Source organism: Pristiophorus japonicus, chromosome 8, assembly GCF_044704955.1.
Source record: "Pristiophorus japonicus isolate sPriJap1 chromosome 8, sPriJap1.hap1, whole genome shotgun sequence".
Classification (NCBI taxonomy): Eukaryota; Metazoa; Chordata; class Chondrichthyes; family Pristiophoridae; genus Pristiophorus; species Pristiophorus japonicus.
The window spans coordinates 95,495,910-95,514,292 of record NC_091984.1 but is presented as its reverse complement, the minus strand read 5'-3'; the positions used below and the strand labels follow the sequence as shown (position 1 = coordinate 95,514,292).

The 18,383-nt window shown below is 42.7% G+C and overlaps 1 protein-coding gene across 6 annotated transcripts in view; it reads left to right on the top strand.

Annotated features, from left to right (window-relative positions):
- smg7 (SMG7 nonsense mediated mRNA decay factor) overlaps positions 1–17,085 on the top strand; it is a 149,654-nt gene extending 132,569 nt beyond the window's left edge. For 5 of the 6 annotated variants that reach the window (XM_070887131.1, XM_070887132.1, XM_070887129.1 and 2 more), the window contains 5 exons: positions 3,077–3,163; positions 6,089–6,248; positions 9,035–9,208; positions 11,508–11,656; positions 14,869–17,085. In XM_070887131.1, the coding sequence (XP_070743232.1) occupies positions 3,077–3,163; positions 6,089–6,248; positions 9,035–9,208; positions 11,508–11,656; positions 14,869–14,982 (684 nt within the window). In that variant the 3' untranslated portion in view covers positions 14,983–17,085. The remainder of the gene's footprint in view (positions 1–3,076; positions 3,164–6,088; positions 6,249–9,034; positions 9,209–11,507; positions 11,657–14,868) is intronic. The other variant, XM_070887130.1, reaches the window with a different exon arrangement.
- Positions 17,086–18,383: the final 1,298 nt, after the last annotated feature.

Genomic DNA, 18,383 nt, shown 5'->3' with positions numbered 1-18,383 from the left:
TTGAAGGATTGCTCTAACACTTCAAAATTGGTGTTACTTATGCTGCCTTAGATTGGACTTCAGATGAGGACCAAGTTGACCAGCAACAGCAACCTGCTGCTCACAGACCTGTAGCTGCCCAGCTGACGGAGGACCAGAAGAGGGGTGCAGCTCACAGGAGGCACTACCCATGAAACAGGGTCTGCAGGCAGTGTTTCAGTTTCCTTGACATGTCTGAACACCAATGTCTCAGGAGGCTCAGGATGTCAAGTGGTGACAGACATCGCAGCCTCCTAGAAGACCACCTGCTGGACCTGGTGGCCACACGTTACCAGTGCCTGTCAAAGCCACCACCGCCCTCAACAATTTTTGCCTCTAGATCCTTCCAGGGCTTTGCCGTAGATCGAGGATCTCCCAGTCGGCTGCACACAGATACATAAGACAGGCGACTGATTTTTTTTGCCAGGGGCAGCAATTATGTCAACTTTGCCACCAATAATGCCAGTCAGAATGAGCGGGTGCTCAACTTTGTGGCTCTGGCTGGCTTTCCACAGGCCCAGTGCGCATCCACTGCACACAAGTGGCAATCCGGGCACCCCCAAAACAACCAGGCGTATACATCAACCACAAGGGCTACCACTCCAATATACAGCTGCTGTCTAACCACAAAAAGATCGTTATGCAGGTGTGTACAAGATTCCCGGGCAGCTGCCATAATGCTTTTGTCCTGCAGCCATCCAAGCTCCCTGATCTCTTTGCACCAAGGGTGGCTACTGGCTGACAAAGGATAACCACTGCAAACTTGGCTCATGACACCCGTCAGAAACCCGACACTGAAGCCCAATAGTGCGACAATAAATGCCATATCACGCCAGATTTATGAGTGAACAGGCCATTGGCATACTGCGGATAGCTCAAATATTTTGAACATGTAATTTGTTTCAGCTAATCCAAAAAATAAATTCTGCCAATGAGATTTCTGCTATCTGTCCCTGTACTAACCCAGAATGTATAGTTGGCTTAATAGTGCATCAGTGGTGCTCTCTATATCCTTTTTTTAAATAAAAGCACCAACCATTCTTCCATCAATGAATACCTGTTTATATATAATGTGATGTTTTTTAAAGGGACACTACATATTTAAAGCGAGTTGTATTGCACTATTAACATGGGGTTTGATGGATTTAATATGTTTAGGTTTGTAAATATTCCCCAAAAATGTGCTAAACTCCAAAGTCATTGTGATTTTTTTTCCCCGTCAAAGTTTATTGTCCATACCTGCTTTGTGGTTCTACAAAATGTGGCTATATTTTGTTACTTTGTCCATTTGAAATAAGTGAAAACAAAATCAGAAGTGAAAATATCAAAATTTCTAAATGCAGGTATTTGAACCCGGTGCAATATTAACTTTTCTTGTCAATTAGTGCTTTTAAAAGCCCGGCCTTGTATTGTAATCCTAAATCCAGTTGCATGAAGTGAAAATTCAGCATCCTTAATAGTAGTGTGTAAGGGCTTAATTGCTCATACAGACAAACTTCAGTGCAGTTCTTAAAAAGGAACGTTCATGTGTCAAAGATTATAACATTCCAAACAAAGGAAGCACATTTTAATGAATTGCTTTGGGCTCAGGATGGTAACTTTGCATTATGCAAATTTCACAGATTGTGGCCGCTGTTTTCTGAAATTGGACGTTACAGATTTTGAGATATTTCGATTATCTTAATGCTACAAACTAGGATTTGTGCATAATTTTTGAAGAATAATTTCTACACTTATGCCTTGTCAAACTCACTGATCTGATCTCTGCAATTGTAAGAGAGAAAATAACTTGCATTTATATAGCGCCTTAAAGGACCTTGGGACTTCCTAAAGCACTTTACAATCAATAAAGTGTTTTTGAAGTGTAGTCACTGTTGTATTATATTGTATGTGCACAATGCATAGTATCTTTCTGAATAATTAAACTTGTTTTAAGCTGAGTGGCTAGTACTTTTTTCAGTTTCTCCTCAATATAATTGGTGTTTTTTTGAGTTGCACAAGTAGAATTGTAGGAGAGATTGGCACGAATATGATGTTGTACAACTTGTACGTGGGATTTTATTTAGAGGCTAGTAAATGTCGATCAGCTTAGCCACTTAAAGATATTGTTTCTTGGCTTCCACATCAGATAAACAGACATATTTAAAGTTAAGCATGACATCTTGTATATGAAAAAATTCTACTTGGATGTATTAGAGATAATCAAGCCTTTGCTACTGAAAACTTGATTTGTATGCTCATACTTTTTTTTACCCTTCCCTATTTGAAGTTGAAGTTGAATTCACATGAATAACTGCCAGAATACAGAGGTGGAGAGCAGGGCTTGGCACTGTGAATACACAAACACAAGCCATTGGTCCTCAGACTGACCTGCAAAATGTTGGATACCTTGAGGGGGGTGGAGAGTGGAAAGGGTGCCAGTAAAGCAGCTTTTTAACAGGTTTCTTGCACCTCGTGCATCCAGCAAGAGTGCAAGGGTACAGCTGCAAACATTGCCACAAAGGCAGTCCTTTTCAGGCAACCAGGTCATTGTAGAAGTGTAAAGAATTCAACGAACTTGGGCTAATTTGAACCTATTCAGCCTGCAAAACCAAATTTTCAAATGATTTTCACTAGTACATATCTGGATTACAAAATATTACATAGACTGATGTGTACAGTGAATATTTTTTAAATATATGCGAAACTTGTAAGGGAGTAGGAAGCCTCTGTTGAATATCCAACTGGTTGTCTGACTATTAATAAATCCTATAATCTCTCATTGTTGTCACCACCAGTTTCTTTGTTTCTTTCGCAGTACCTGTAGTATTGTATTACCTTCGTTTACCCATTAGTAATGTGGGCATGTGTGATGTTGCCCAGTTTCATCTGGTCTGTTAACTGTTTCCTAGTTCCCTGTTCACATCAGCAAATGTTAGGAGTCTGATGTGGCTGTGTTAATTCATTCTATTATATGAATGTTGTGATTTATTAATTTGGAGCAGTAGATATTATAGATTTTTCACTGCATTTTATTTTGTAATGTATTTGAATTACTTTTCCTTTTTTTTTCATGTAGATGCCAAACCGATCTCGACTGGAGAGGCCTTCTGAGCTGATTACCTCTTCCTCCTTATTGTCCTTGCCACCTTTTTCACTCAATCAGGTTTGTTTAGTAAAGTCAAAACCCATTTCAAGAAAGTAACAAATGATTTTTAAGTTTTATTTTCATTATGGTCATATTTATAACCCTATTGATGGATGCTAATGATTTGAACATATAAAAGGCAACAGGAGTACATTCAATTGTATTTTATATTTAATTGTATTTATTATTTGATATGTTAATGGAGTAATCTTTCAGGTATTCTAGTGTTAGTTGTATGTCGCTGCCTACAGTCACCCGGTTCTTCTATAGATACAAAGTTAAAAAGCTAAGTAAACCAATTCTGGCTCCACCTCGCCAATGTTTTCTATGTTCCGATGAGTGATTCTATGGAAAGAATACACTATAGTTTATTTGGCAGCTCTTCATTCAGATGAATTTTGTCTGAGATGTACACTTGCAGACTTTCTTCAACATCCTTAGTTCAGTGTTCAAGTTCAGTTTTTGGTTTTAATTTAGGCTATTGGCACTTGGCATCTATGGGCTGACATAGAAATTGAGTTACCCAAATACAAACGTTAAACTACAAAGTCTATGAAAGTCTTTTGCCTTGCTGTTGCCTCTGTGTAAGAAATGTTCTTACGATATTTTATCTACTTTTAGATTGATTTTACTTTAATTGCTTTGGAAATGTTAGTTTAGCTCAGTTGCTAGCACGCTCACTTCTGTGTCAGAAGGTTCAGGCCCAACCCCAAGATTTAAGCATGTAATTTAGGTTGGTATTTCGGTGATGTACGGAGGGTTTTGCTGCATTCTCAGAAAGTGCCATTTGGATGACATGTCAAACCAATGCCCAATTCAGGTGGATATAAAAGATCCTGTGGCATTATTCTGCAGAAGAATTGCAAGTTGTCTTGGTGTCCTGGCTAGTGTTCATCCCTCAATCAACCCCACCAAAAAGCTTAGCTAGTCATTAATCTAATTTGCTGTTCGCAAATTGGCTGCTGAGTTTACCGACAAAACGTGACCGCACTTAAAAGTAATTCATTAGCTGAGAAGTGCTTTGGAAAGTCCCAAGGATGTGATAAAAGCCAGTAAAATGCATGTTTGTTGCTTTAAGTATTTGCACCTTCAGTATTTGTGTTACCTTTGTACACCCCATATGGTCACTGATACGTTTATACTGTTTTTAAAAGAGGGATAATTATTAACCCTACAGCACGTTAACTGATCCACACCACACATAAGGGTGCTAGCTTCGACTTGTAGTGCATTTCTTATCTGTAATTGAAGTTACTGCTTTGCTATAAATACAGATTGAAAATGTTGGGAAAAAGCCCAAATTATAATCACCTTACAGGATGCCATGGATCTAGTAATTTTTAGAAGTCAGTTATCTGACTGCTTTGAATTAAATGGCTCTAAAAGGAGATGGCTGTTAACTCACTTGCCTGCTACCAAATTCCTTTTCTCTCCCTTTGGGGAAACCCCAAGCAAAACTACTTGAAGTAGAATAAATGCCTGGAACGCACTGTGGGTAAAATCTGTAATGCTGCCATGTAAATCTGGCCGGAGACCTAATTATGAATGGTAAGACCATGGGCCCAAGTTTCCACAAGAAAAAAAACGGGCGTCCCTCCAAGCTGGGCCTAAAACAGCGCCTAAAAAAATCCTCGGTATTCTCCACCTACTTACAGGTCCTCTGGCCCTCGGCGCAGCCAGCACGAGCTGTGGGGGGGGGGGGGGGGGGCGGAGCCAGGTCCCGGCGCTGAAAACAGTGCCGGGACCTCTGCACATGCGCGCTACAGTCGGTACGCAAGTGCAGTAGCTCCAGGCGCCGAACTGTGTGGGAGGGAGGGGCCCGAAGCATGCAGCCCCTAGCCTCACTGGGGTTGCGTGAATAAGGCTCCTCCCACGGCCAGCTCCTGCTCCCCGCTCCCGACAAGACCCGACACCCGCCCCCCCCCCCCCCCTCTGCCGACCAGACCCGACCCGACACCCGCTCTCCTCCCCCCCCCCCGCCGACCAGACACCCGACCCAAGACCCGCTCCCCCACCCCGACCCGACACCCGCTCCCCCCCCCCCCCCGACTGACCCGACCCGCCCCCCCCACCCGCGCGCGCTCTCTCCCTCTCTCTCTCTCCCTCTCCCTCCCTCCCTCCCTCCCTCCCCTCTCTCTCTCTCTCTCTCCCCCTCCCCCTCCCTCCCTCCCTCTCTCTCTCTCTCTCTCTCTCTTCCCCCCCCCCCCCTCTCTCTTTCTCTCTCTCTCTCTCTCCCCCTCCCGCTCAGCGACACGAACGGCTTTCTCCTCCCCCCCCCCGGCTCAGCGGCACGAACGGCTGCAGAATTCTCCCTGGCTGAAGCACTTTCACACAGGTAGGAAGATGGTTTATTTAATCTTTTCTTGGCTTATAAATGTTTATTCAGGTTGGATTTATTTGTAGAAGTATAAATAAGGATTTATTGTCGAATTTAATGAGTTCCCTCCCCCCTCCCCCCACCTCGTTCTGGATGCCTAATTTGTAACCTGCGCCTGATTTTTTAATGTGTAGAACAGGTTTTTTCAGTTCTACAAAAATCTTCACTGGCTTCATTCTACTTTAGTTTGGAGTACGTTTTCACTGTGGAAACTTTTAAATCGGGCGTCAGTGGCCGGACACGCCCCCTTTTGAAGAAAAAATTCTGTTCTAAACTAGAACTGTTCTACCTGACTAGAACTGCAGGAAAAAAAATGTGGAGAATTGCGATTTCTAAAATAGTCCGTTCTCCACCAGTTGCTCCTAAAAATCAGGCGCGAATCATGTCGAAACTTGGGCCCCATGTGTGCAACTGCTGTTTATTATCCTGAGTGATGCTTCATTTTGATGAAGCATAGACAGATCTTGTGATAGTTTCAAAACATATCATTGGAATAATAATTTAACGTAAATGTACTTCTATCAGCATTTTTAACAATCTTATTACATCTTTCCTGTTGATTTCAGGAGAACTCTCAGAATAACAGCATTTTCAGTGAGGTTTATGGCAAGAATCTAGTACCAAGTGGCAAATCGGAGAATGCACCACCACAAGCATTCCATGAGGCCTCCTGCTACTCACTATTTGATGGAAATCCTTGGTCCCCATCTCTTCCTGCCAGCTCAGGTTAGTGCTTTTAAGTAAGAACATAAGAAATAGGGACATGAGTAGGCCATACGGCCCCTCGAGCCTGCTCCGCCATTCAATAAGATCATGGCTGACCTGATCATGGACTCAGCTCCACTTCCCTGCCCGCTCCCCATAACCCCTTGTCCCCTTATCATTTAAGAAACTCTAGTTCTGTCTTAAATTTATTCGATGTCCCAGCTTCCACAGTTCTGAGGCAGCGAACTCCACAAATTTACAACCCTTTGAGAGAAGAAATTTCTCCTCATCTCTGTATTAAATGGGCGACCCCTTATTCTAAGATCATGCCCTCTAGTTCTAGTCTCCCCCATCAGTGGAAACATCCTCTCTGCATCCACCTTGTCAAGCCCCCTCATAGTCTTATACGTTTCGATAAGATTACCTCTCATTCTTCTGAATTCCAGTGAGTAGAGGCCCAACCTACTCAACCTTTCCTCATAATTCAACCCACTCATCCCCGGAATCAACGTAGTGAACCTTCTCTGAATTGACTCCAAAGCAAGTATATCCTTTTGTAAATATGGAAACCAAAACTGCACTCAGTTTTCCAGTGTGGCCTCACCAATACCTTGTATATCTGTAGCAAGACTTCCCTGCTTTTATACTCCATTCCCTTTGCAATAAAGGCCAAGATACCATTGGCCTTCCTGATCACTTGCTGTACCTGCATACTATCCTTTTGTGTTTCATGCACAAGTACCCCCAGGTCCTGCTGTACTGTGATACTTTGCAATCTTTCTCCATTTAACTAATGACTTGCTCTTGATTTTTTTCTGCCAAAGTGCATGACCTCTCACTTTCCAACATTATACTCCCATCTGCCAAGTTTTTGCCCACTCACTTAGCCTGTCTATGTCCTTTTGCAGATTTTGTGTGTCCTCCTCACACATTGCTTTTCTTCCCATCTTTGTATCGTCAGCAAACTTGGCTACGTTACACTCAGTCTCTTCTTCCAAGTCGTTAATATAGATTGTAAATAGTTGGGGTCCCAGCACTGATCCCTGCGGCACCCCTACTTAGTTACTGGTTGCCAACCAGAAAACGAACCATTTATCCCGACTCTCTGTTCTCTGTTAGTTAGCCAATCCTCTATCCATGCTAATATATTACCCCCAACGCCGTGAACTTTTATTTTGTGCAGTAACCTTTTATGTGGCATCTTGTCAAATGCCTTCTGGAAGTCCAAATACACCACATCCCACTGGTTTCCCTTTATCCACCATGTTCGTTACATCCTCAAAGAATTCCAGCAAATTTGTCAAACATGACTTCCCCTTCATAAATCCATGCTGACTCCGCCTGACTGAATTTTGCTTTTCAAAATGTCCTGCTACTGCTTCTTTAATAATGGACTCCAACATTTTCCACCCACAGATGTTAGGCTAACTGGTCTATAGTTTCCTGCTTTTTGTCTGCCTCCTTTTTTAAATAGAGGTGTTACATTTGCAGTTTTCCAATCTGCTGGGACCTCCCCAGAATCCAGGGAATTTTGGTAAATTGCAACCAATGCATCCACAATCCCTGCCGCTACTTCTCAAGACCCTAGGATGCAAGCCATCAGGTCCAGGGGATTTTAACTGCCTTTAGTCCCATTATCTTACTGAGTACCACTTTCTTAGTGATTGTGATTGTGTTAACTTCCTCCCCCTCTATAGCCCCTAGACTATCCACTGTTGGGATATTGTTAATGTCCTCTACCATCAAAATATTTGTTCAGCGTTTCTGCCATCTCCATGTTCCCCATTACTAATTTTGCGGTCTCATCCTCTAAGGGACCAACATTTACTTTAGCCACTCTTTTCCTTTTTATATACCTATAGAAACTCTTGCTATCTGTTTTTATATTTTTTACTAGTTTACTTTCATAGTCTACCTTCCCTTAATCATTTTTTTAGTCATTCTTTGCTGCCTTTTAAAAGCTTCCCAGTCTTCTGTCCTCCCACTAGTTTTGGCCACTTTGTATGTCCTTGTTTTTAATTGGTTACCGTCCTTTATTTCTTTACTTAGCTACAGATGGCTATCTTTTCTCTTACACCCTTTCCTCCTCACTGTAATATATTCTTGAGTTGTGAAATATCTCCTTAAATGTACACCACTGTTCATCAACTGCCCGACACTTTAATCTATTTTCCCAGTCCACTTTAGCCAACTCTGCCCTCATACCTTCATAGTCTCTACTTACTACCAATGCTGCTTTAATGAGACATTCCACCACTGAAAGTGTTCCTTTCATGACTCAGCTACTGTGCATGAAGTCTCACGTGAAGTCCAGTTTTCAGTTATTTTATTTTACAGTATGAATGCACACACGTTCCTTGACTTTTATTGGCTATCTTCTAAGCCATTTTACAAACATCTTGATCAAGGAAATAACACATTTTAGATTAAATTATTTTATGCAACACATTGATCACAGCAAGTTGGACTACAGGAATACAGATAATTTTGTTTTATTTTTGTCCCAGCAGTAATTGCTCAGGTGATCACCTGTATCGTAAAAATAATTAAAGCCACTGATTTACATTTTTTCACAGAAAAGTGGATGATATCACACATTTTTAAACTCCCAAAATACCAGTAAAAATGCTGAGAAATGGATGGTGTAGTGGGTTCCACATTCACCTTTCACCTCTGGGACCTAGATTCGCTAGCCCAAACTGGTGGGGTGATGGGCATTTTTTTTCAACCTTGGCTGAACAATTGCAGATCCTGAAGCAAGGAACCTCACGTTCTTTTTTTTTTACATGTGCTGCTTCAAATAATAGATCACTCAACACCAGCAAGCCAGTCTCCTCACTCCTCTAATCCCAGCAGCCTACCAAGTTCTCCTCCAACCCACAACCAGAACTCATTCTCTGGCTTTGGACCGATTGGAACACCTGACAACAGTGAGAGGAGGCTGACTGACCGCTGGAACATGAAACGTACAGACAAGCCAGGTAGAGTACCTAATATCCTCAAATATTGGCATCTATTTGCCTGTTTAACAGCTTGTTTAGCTTTATGTAGCAAAAGGCTCTTAAATTATTTGGAATGAGTTTCAGTATCTTCTGTAAGAGTGCAAAATTTATAAACAGTGTCCAGTCATCTGTACCTTTCTTTTCAAATGGTGCACAGTGATGTCAGGCAACTATCCTGAACAAGTGATTGAGCCTGATGGTGTGAGCATATATGGTTGAAATGGTGAAAGCATTCAAGCAATGTGAATTGTTAACTTGGGTTCTTTGCATTGTCAGGCTCAGTATTTCCTCCGTCAGATGCCCTACAGATCAAACAATGTTTTAAAATCAACAAATAGATAGTGAAAGCAAAAAATATAAAAATTGATCTGAATTCTTAATTTTTAAGCAAATTATCGATAAATTGTGTCTTTTAAAGCGGAAGTGGTAATTTTCCTCGACTACGGCAGTAATTAAGAATTGAATCATATCTCCCGCCACCCCGATACAAGCTTCATCTTTTTTAATGAGATACTAACCTGGAGCATCATCTGCCTGTTGATCTGGATGTTAAAGATCACATGGCACTATTTGAAAAAGAGCAGAGTTCTGCTAGTGTCCTGAACTGCATTCCCCCTGCAACCATATTTAGTCATTCATCTCGTAGCTGTTTGTGGAACATTACTGGTGCAGAATTGCTTCCATGGTTGCTTACAGGTCAATAGACACTGCGCTACAACAATTAATCCATTGCATGAAAGTCTTCGCGACATCTCGATGTCGACATAAGTTGCTACATAAATAGAAGTCTTCCTTACTTGCACACCAGTTAATGTAATAATTTTAAGGATGCGTTAATTTGCAACACCTAAAGCTCTGATTTGGCCTCTCTTGATGACAAGTCCTGATTACAGATTGGTCCCCTTGGAGGATAAGTCACCCAGCAGGTTTCTCTTTGTAAAATGTAATTCGAGCCATTCTGACTCTGGACTCCAGACAGAACAGAGCTCACTTGGAACGACAGCGGGCGCTCTCACGGGTTAAGACCTTCTTCCATACCCCAAAGCAGTTCCTGCCCTTCACACTCCGCCCAAGTGCCTAACTCACCTCCTCTCTGCCCAAGTTCCTGACCTACCCCCACCGCACTCATCCCCCCACCGGTTTCTGACTACCTTCCCTATCCAAGATCCTCCTCCACGGATTCATGATCGCCTCCCCCCACCCCCGCTACCACCCCCCTCCCCCCACCCCCAAACAAGTCCCTGACCTCCACCCCCCCCACCTCCCCAGCAATAGATGGGCATTGTCTGTGTGTCACAGATTGTTGCCTGGTTTCTTGGGAATGAATTGAGTGGTGACAGTGTCGTGACTTCTGGATTTCATCCTATCTTACCAACTTCGCTCTCAAACCCCCTTTAGACCTGGATTACATTCCTCCACCATCCCCATTGTGCTCTCTGTACTCTTCACCACCCACCCCCCCCACTGAGTTCCTGACCTCTCCCCACCCCGGAGCTCTCCATTCACTCTCTCTCCTTTTCCCCCTCTCTCACCATCTCCCGCCTCGCCGCCTCCCCCCCACCGCCTCGCCGCCCCCTGCCTCGCACCCCCGCCCCTCCCGCGCTCGCCCCTTTCCTCCCCCCGCACGCTCGCCTCTTTCCTCCCCCCGCACGCTCGCCTCTTTCCTCCCCCCGCACGCTCGCCTCTTTCCTCCCCCCGCGCGCTCGCCTCTTTGCCCCCCGCGCGCTCGCCTCTTTGCCCCCCGCGCGCTCGCCTCTTTGCCCCCCGCGCGCTCGCCTCTTTGCCCCCCGCGCGCTCGCCTCTTTGCCCCCCGCGCGCTCGCCCCAAGGAGCTGAACACAGTTTGGGCTGTGCATGCACGGCCATACCTTGGTGCCAGCGCGTATGCGCAGAAGGGGATCGGTTGTGCATGCGCAAAAAGGGGCGGGTCCGAACATGCGCAGAAGGGCATGAAAATGTTCGTGCAGATAATCACTTCGTAATTTAATAGTATGGAGCAGGTGGATGGGCAGGAAGTCCATAATAGACTAATTATACTTGAACTCTGGATGGAATGTCTGTCTTATTCACAGGATTTACTTGTGTTCTTAATGTTTCACCTTTAGTTTCGTGGCTACTCCATTCTTAATCAAGGTCAAATATTATATATGATTTGATTATCAAATCTATCCATCACTGTTGTACTTTTAATCTTTCTGAAATATGTATTTAGATCATTCCATAAGATATTGTACATTTAGTCTTAGTCGTTTTTTGTTGTTTATAAAAAAAAAACACAGTAATGAGTGGATTTGGCCTGGACTATCTACCTGCCGCATCTTCCTCTTCAGACAATACCTGGCATCAGGGCAGTACTCCTAGCAACACATGGGCTGCCCCAGACACCACACTGGATGACTCGTCCACGCTGCTCATGGACAGTTTCAAGGTATGATATTTCACTCGATTCCTCCCCTCCCTCATCCAATTTGTATTTTCTTTCCTTGCCTCTCCTGTTCTGAGGATGATGATTCATACCAGCATGTGGTTCCATTGGTGAAAATAGCCCTTCTACTTTCCAAAAGTAACTATTCTTGAAATCTAATCTTGGATAATTTGTTTTGGTGGCCTTGTTCAATTATGGGGACTGTCAATGCCAAGTCTAATCTTATCCAGATACCCGCTTCCAGTAGGGGTCACTAGAAAGCAACCAGGAGCAGGGGGTCTGATTATGTTCTTTTTTTTTAATCTTCCCTTATATGGGATGCTGAGGCCAGTTATAGCGCCCCAATGCAGCACTATCTGAGATCAGTGAATCCAGCACAGAATAGGGATTAATACTCAATGGGGTATGACTTCAATAAAAAAGAGAATCAACTGGACTGTAAATCAGGCTGCAGACTCGCTGTCGCCTGTTTGGCAGTACCGCCCAAGACAAATAGTAGTCAAGTCTGAAAGTGACAAAGGTGTGGATGAGGGTTTCAGAAGCAGATGGGTGAGACAGCAGCAGGTGATGTTACAGGAGTGGAAGTAGGTAGTCTTTGTAATGGACAGGATATGGAATTAGAAACTCAGCTCAGGGTCGAATAGGATGCCGAGATTGCGAACAGTCTGTCTCATCCTGAGACAGTGGCTGGGGCAGGAGATGGAATTGGTGGCGAGGGTACAGAGTCTGTGGTGGGGTCCGAAGATGATGGCTTCAGCCTTAATATTTAGTTGAAGGAAATCGCAGCTCATTCCCAGGCTGGACAAACCTTTTGACAACAGAGCCTGTGGAGGGGTCAAGAGAGGTGGTGGAAAGGCAGAGCTGGGTGTCATCAGTATATATTTGAAAGCTCATTCCATGTTTGTGGATGATGTCACCAAGGGGAAACATGTAGATAAGGAATAGGAGGGGGCAAGGGCAGATCCTTGGAGACTCCACAGGTAACAGCACAGGAGTGGGAAGAGAAGCCATTATTAGAGATCCTCTGGCTACGATTGGATTGATAAAAGCGTAACCAAGCGAGAGAAGTCCCACTGAGCTAGATAACAAGTGGGACACATTGGGATGACAATGGTGTAGCCAACCGTGTCAAAGGTTGCCGAGAAGTTATGGGGGGGGTAATGCACCACGGTCACAGAGGAAATCATTTATAACTTTGATTTGGGCCATTTTGGTCATGTGGCGGGGTCAAAAACTTGATTAAAGAGATTCGAACAAGAAGTTGCAGGAAAAATGGGCATAAATCTGCACTTTGGAATGGGAAATTGGGGATGTAGCTTCAAGGACAGTGGGGTCATCGGTGGATTTCTTGAGGGTCCGGATGATTTTCAGTTTGAATAGGAGGGGAATGGGGTCATGGGAGCAGGAGGTTTGTCTTGTGGATGGGATCAATTTAAGAGAGAGAATTTGTTGTTAGAGATCAGTGGTGAGAGCAGTGGTTTAAGGAAACTTGATAGTGAAGAAGCCTGGGGATATCATTGCTCTCCAGAGTGATCCTGAAGTATTGGGTGAATTTGGCAGAGGGGAATGTGGCCTGATGACACTTGATGTGGTACAGCTAGCTCTGGTGATGGATGGCTTAAACCAGTTGTGTGCCAACTACATTGAAGTCTGTGCCTCTTGGACTGGAGGGAACAATGGTAGGGGCCATACTAGGGGGAATGACTGGGGAAGGAAAGAATAAAGATTTTGTTGGGGAAAAGGGCATCAAAGGTGAGGGAGTGGTTGATCAAATTGACAGCTTATAGAAGTATCATGGTGACTGGAAGGCCAAATGCTAGGTAGTTGGGGGTTTGAAAGTACTGTTATAAATGATTTGGCAGAGAGTTTTTCCAAGGGCAAATGCAGAAGGAAATGGGGTTGTGGGTAGACAGGAATAGAAATGGTCGGAGATGGCCTTGTAAAAAGTAAACACTACTTTTTTAATACATGGATGGGCAAATGATTTGGCACGGTATAAATCCATGCATCCCTCGTAGTGTGATTTGCTTTCTCTAACCCATAAACCGTCTGTCCCTGCATAGAAGCAATCTACCAAAATTTCTGATTGTTGTCTGCGTAAGTGTTCTGGCTAACATTTATCCCTCAACCAACAGCACCAAAACAGATTATCTGGTCATTTATTTCATTGCTGTTGTGGGAGCTTGCTATATGCAAATTGGTTGCTTCATTTTCCTACATTGCAACATTGGCCACGCTTTTTTTTAAGTACTTTATTGGCTGTGAAACACTGGTACTATATAAATACAAATTCTTTCATTCTAAAGGAGAGTTACTAGTAAAACAGTCTCTCTTTAATAGCTTGATCATTTAACTTGACTCTTCAGGTGGCAATAGCATTTCAGGATAACCTAAAACAGCACAAAATTAATATTGTGGATACAGTAGCATCATGGTTATGTTACTGGACCAATAATCCAGAGAATGAGTTCAAATCCCACTACAAGTTTTTTTTTAAACCTGCAAATAAAACATACAAGTGACCATGTAGCTGTCGAATTGACCTAAAAGCCCACTGATTTACTAATGTCCTTTACAGAAGGAAACCTGACGTTCTTGCCTCGCCTATATGTAACTCCAGCCCCACACCAACATGGTTGACTCTTAGTTGCCCTCTGAAGTGGTCCAGCAAGCCACTCAATTGTATCGAACTCGGGCAATAAATGCCCAGCTACCACATCCCAAAGATGTAATAAAAAATATATATTGTTGCACTGAGGACAAGCTGAATGCAGAAATAGTTTGTATTTCTCTTTGATAATGTTTTCCAGAATGCATAGAATTTCTTGCTATTTTTCTGATGAAAAATAAATGACGTCCAGTGTCCTACAGTAAACTACCAAGTCAGCAGAGGTGTTGTGACTTGATGTTTTATTTTTAACCTGCAATGTTCCCTGTATATTAGAACTGTTATTTTGATCAAATATCCAGAGTTAAGAGCATTGCCTTTCAGAATATTCACAATAAATCTCTCAAAATTGTAAACAATCTTGCTCTTCCATTGAATGTCTAAGTTTGATCTCGGGAAAGAATACTTGCTGTACTATTTGGGGGTGGGGAAAATTGTCAGTGTCTATCCTGCTACTCCCTTACTGGGAAGAATTTTTCTTTAAAGGCTGTTGAATTTGCATAATAATACAGTTTCTTCATTTTTATTCCCCACCCCCCCATTTCAGTCAATCTGGTCAAGTTCAATGATGCATCCTGGACCCTCTGCACTGGAGCAGCTGCTAATGCAGCAGAAACAGAAACAACAGCGAGGACTCGGCACACTGAACCCACCACACTGAGAGGCACAATGGCATGACCGGTGAATCCAGGTTACACAACTCAAGGCATGTTGGGTTTGCATTACAACCCACGGTCCCCTGCAGGTGGCAGCCCTCTCTCCTCTGTGTTTTCTTGCTGTTGAGAGGGCGTAAGCACTCCACCAGTGCTGCGTGTGCACAAAGCTGCTGCTGAGGAAAAAAACAAAAAAAAGAACATTACATGCTTCCTGTCACTTCCAGAGGAAGGTCCATCACCTGCCTCACTCAGTTATCTCCTAACCACTTGATTCTGCTCATTCAAAGATCTCCTATGTTCTTCTCCATTTTATACATCTCTAATATGGTTGGGCAATGAAGGGAGATGAGATGGGGAAGGAAAAGCCAAGTGGGCTGAAGTAGTGTTACATTGTAAAAATAAAATAAGAGGAGAATAAACTAATGAATGCTCTGCTAGTGAGGATGTGGTTACGTTTTTTAAATCCTCTATCATCTTGGTTTTTGAGAGTGATCATTTTCTGCTCTGTTAAGGAACAGGTGTGCTTGTAATCTCTAAATGTAGTGACACTGGCCCATTCGTCAGCTTTCCTCGAACCTATTACATAAGGATGTGTGGAGGCATTCTGTTAGTGAATTTATATGAAGGCAACTTTTCAGACAGGCAAAGGTTTTGTGTGTTTGAAAACAGCTTCACATCACTGCACCTTTAGCTAATAGATTTTTTAAAAGGAAAAACTAGTTGTTAATGTCAATAGCTGCAGTAGTAATTACAATATTAAATACTTGTGATACTGTTCTGTAGCAATTCTAGCTAAAATGGTGATAAGACGTGCAGCAGAGAGCTCTGCTTAAAACAAAAAAAAGCAGTAATTGCTAAGGATTTTAAATTAGTGGTTTTTGATTATAACAGTAGCTATAAATTTTACTATAGCATACCAACCTTGAAAGGGGTTAATTTATCTATTTAGTTCTAGTTCAGGCTTCTTTTAATTACTAGATAAGAACAGCTTTTGTCGGCTTCTGTCTGATGGTAATTTTTATTCCCGATTTGGCAGTGTCTTTCAAAGTGGAAAAAGGGTCCAGCAATGCTGCTGGTTCAGCAAAACGGGGCACAAAGCAGGTATGTGAGTGAGTAAGTGGGCCACTTGTACTTGTGGGTGTTTGTTGCTGCATGTGGCCACCTGCTACTCCCATTTACAATTTAAAAAAAATATATGAAAAGCATGGGTCATACACTGGTCATCCTATCAGTAAAAGTTTCAGGCTCTTGAATGTAACAAACATTTCTGTCCTTTTGAGCTTTGTGGAAAGATCTGAATGTATCGTTTTCAGACTCACGTGGAAAATGTCTGTTAAAATCATTCTTTAAGTCACAGTAATGAAAATGTACTTGCAGTAGAAACTCGATTTCAATTGAATTTCTAATGGAAAAAGCTGATGTAACTGCAGGAAAACCATGTTTTCTGTTCTTATTTTGTGATGGAAGGGTTACATTGTCTGAGTTACTGAGAGCTGTTCAAAACCAATGTCTCATGCTTGGTGGGGGAAAGTATGGAGCTCAGGTGGGTGCTAGGACAATTCAGGCCAGGCTGGTAAGAAGCGCAACACTAGGAAGGAGAGGTGGAGAAATGCAATCGGTTTATTTTTTTTGAGAGAAAAATGGTGTATAATAACCTCTTCACAGTATATGGACTAACAGATTGAAAGCAACTAAGACAACCCCCACTCCCTGTTTAAAACAAGTCAAACAGTGCTCTGCACCACAGTTCGAAGTGCAGCTCCACAGCCAACCCACTGAAACATTCCACCATTCTGCTCTGGTCACCTAACTGTAAAGCTACTCTGGTACTGAATCACCTCGCCCCCAGGTCTACTCACTGAGCTGACAAGTCCCAGAAGGTTAGCAAAAGTACCAGGGCATGAATTCACAACCTGCATGCATGTATGCTGTTCAGAATAATTATATTTCTGGGGAACAGGAGCACTGCAAGAAAGATTATAGGGCCCTTGGAAAAAATGGTTTCTGTTCTAAGCTTTTGTGTTCATGTCTTTTTTGTGTAAGAACTTGTGCAGCAATTGCTGGAATCAGCTTTGCCTTCAATAAATGAAACCATGTTCTAAATAAAACTGTTTATGTTTAATCACTTGTTCTTCTGTGCACAGTGTTTTCCTTTAAGGATGGTCCTTGAAGGAAAAATCTACAAACATTGGTGTGGTGCTAAACTTACATTAAATACTGTTAAACATGCAAGATAAATTGTGTTGTGTGCTGCTTAAATTTTCATAATTGTCTATTTTTTAAGGCATACAGGACAGTAGTTAGAAAAGTCAGCCAGGATTCCTGCGTGCTAGAAATGGATGAGGACAGGATCGAGCTTGTTTGAAATGTGCCCATCATTGAATAGCATGGCAGAACACCTGTGCTTGCATATAAAGGATGATCACTTGGTTAAGGTACTAAAACGCCATAGCTACCCATGGAACTTTATTTACCTCAGCCGAGGCTCAAATGGTAGCATCTGTCTGCTATGATTCAGAAGGTTGTGGGATCAAGTCCCACTCCAGAGATTTGAGCACAAAAATCTAGGCTGACTCTCCAGTGCAGTACTGAGGTGCCTTCCTTTGGATGAGATGTTAAACCAAGGCCCTGTTTGCTCTCATATGGATGTAAAAGATCCCATGTCTCTATTTCAAAGAAGAGCAGGGAAGTTATCCCCAGTGTCCTGGTCAATATTTATCCCTCAATCAGCATCGCCTAAAAAAAAATGGGACAGATTATCTGGTCAGTATTACATTGATTGTGGGAGTTTGCTGTGTGTGAATTAGCTTCCGTGTTTCCTACATTACAACAGTGACTACACATCAAAGATATTTAATTTGCTGCAAAATGCTTTGGGCATGGATGAGGGTTTCAGCAAATGGGTGGAGTCGATCTTAGTGATGCTCCTGAATATCGTCGGAAGCTCGTCTTGGGTCAAATGACACCAAGGTGGCGAACAGTCTAGTTCAGCCTCAGACTGCTGCCAGTGAGAGGGATGGAGTTGAGATAAAGCTGAGCAGTCAGATGCAGATGTAACAATTTGATGTATTTTTTAAAAACAAGACTCCGTGAAAAAAGCACAACCTTTATCTGTAGCTTAACCTGGTATAAAGGGAAGGTATTAGATAAGATTGTTATTGTAAACCCTATTGTTGTCTCTGAAACTAGTTATGTTGGTACTTTAGCAGCAGCCCTGAATTTCAGAACAAGTTGTCTTGACCTATCTGGACAGTTTTGTTGACAAGTGTCCAGAAAATTTACTGTTGATAAATTTGCTTCCCATAGAGTGGATATCCTGGAGCTTTTCTATCAATAGAAAGAAGAGAACACAACCTCTTGCAAGGTACTACAGCTTACCCCTCTCTGAATGCTTGCAAAACCTAAA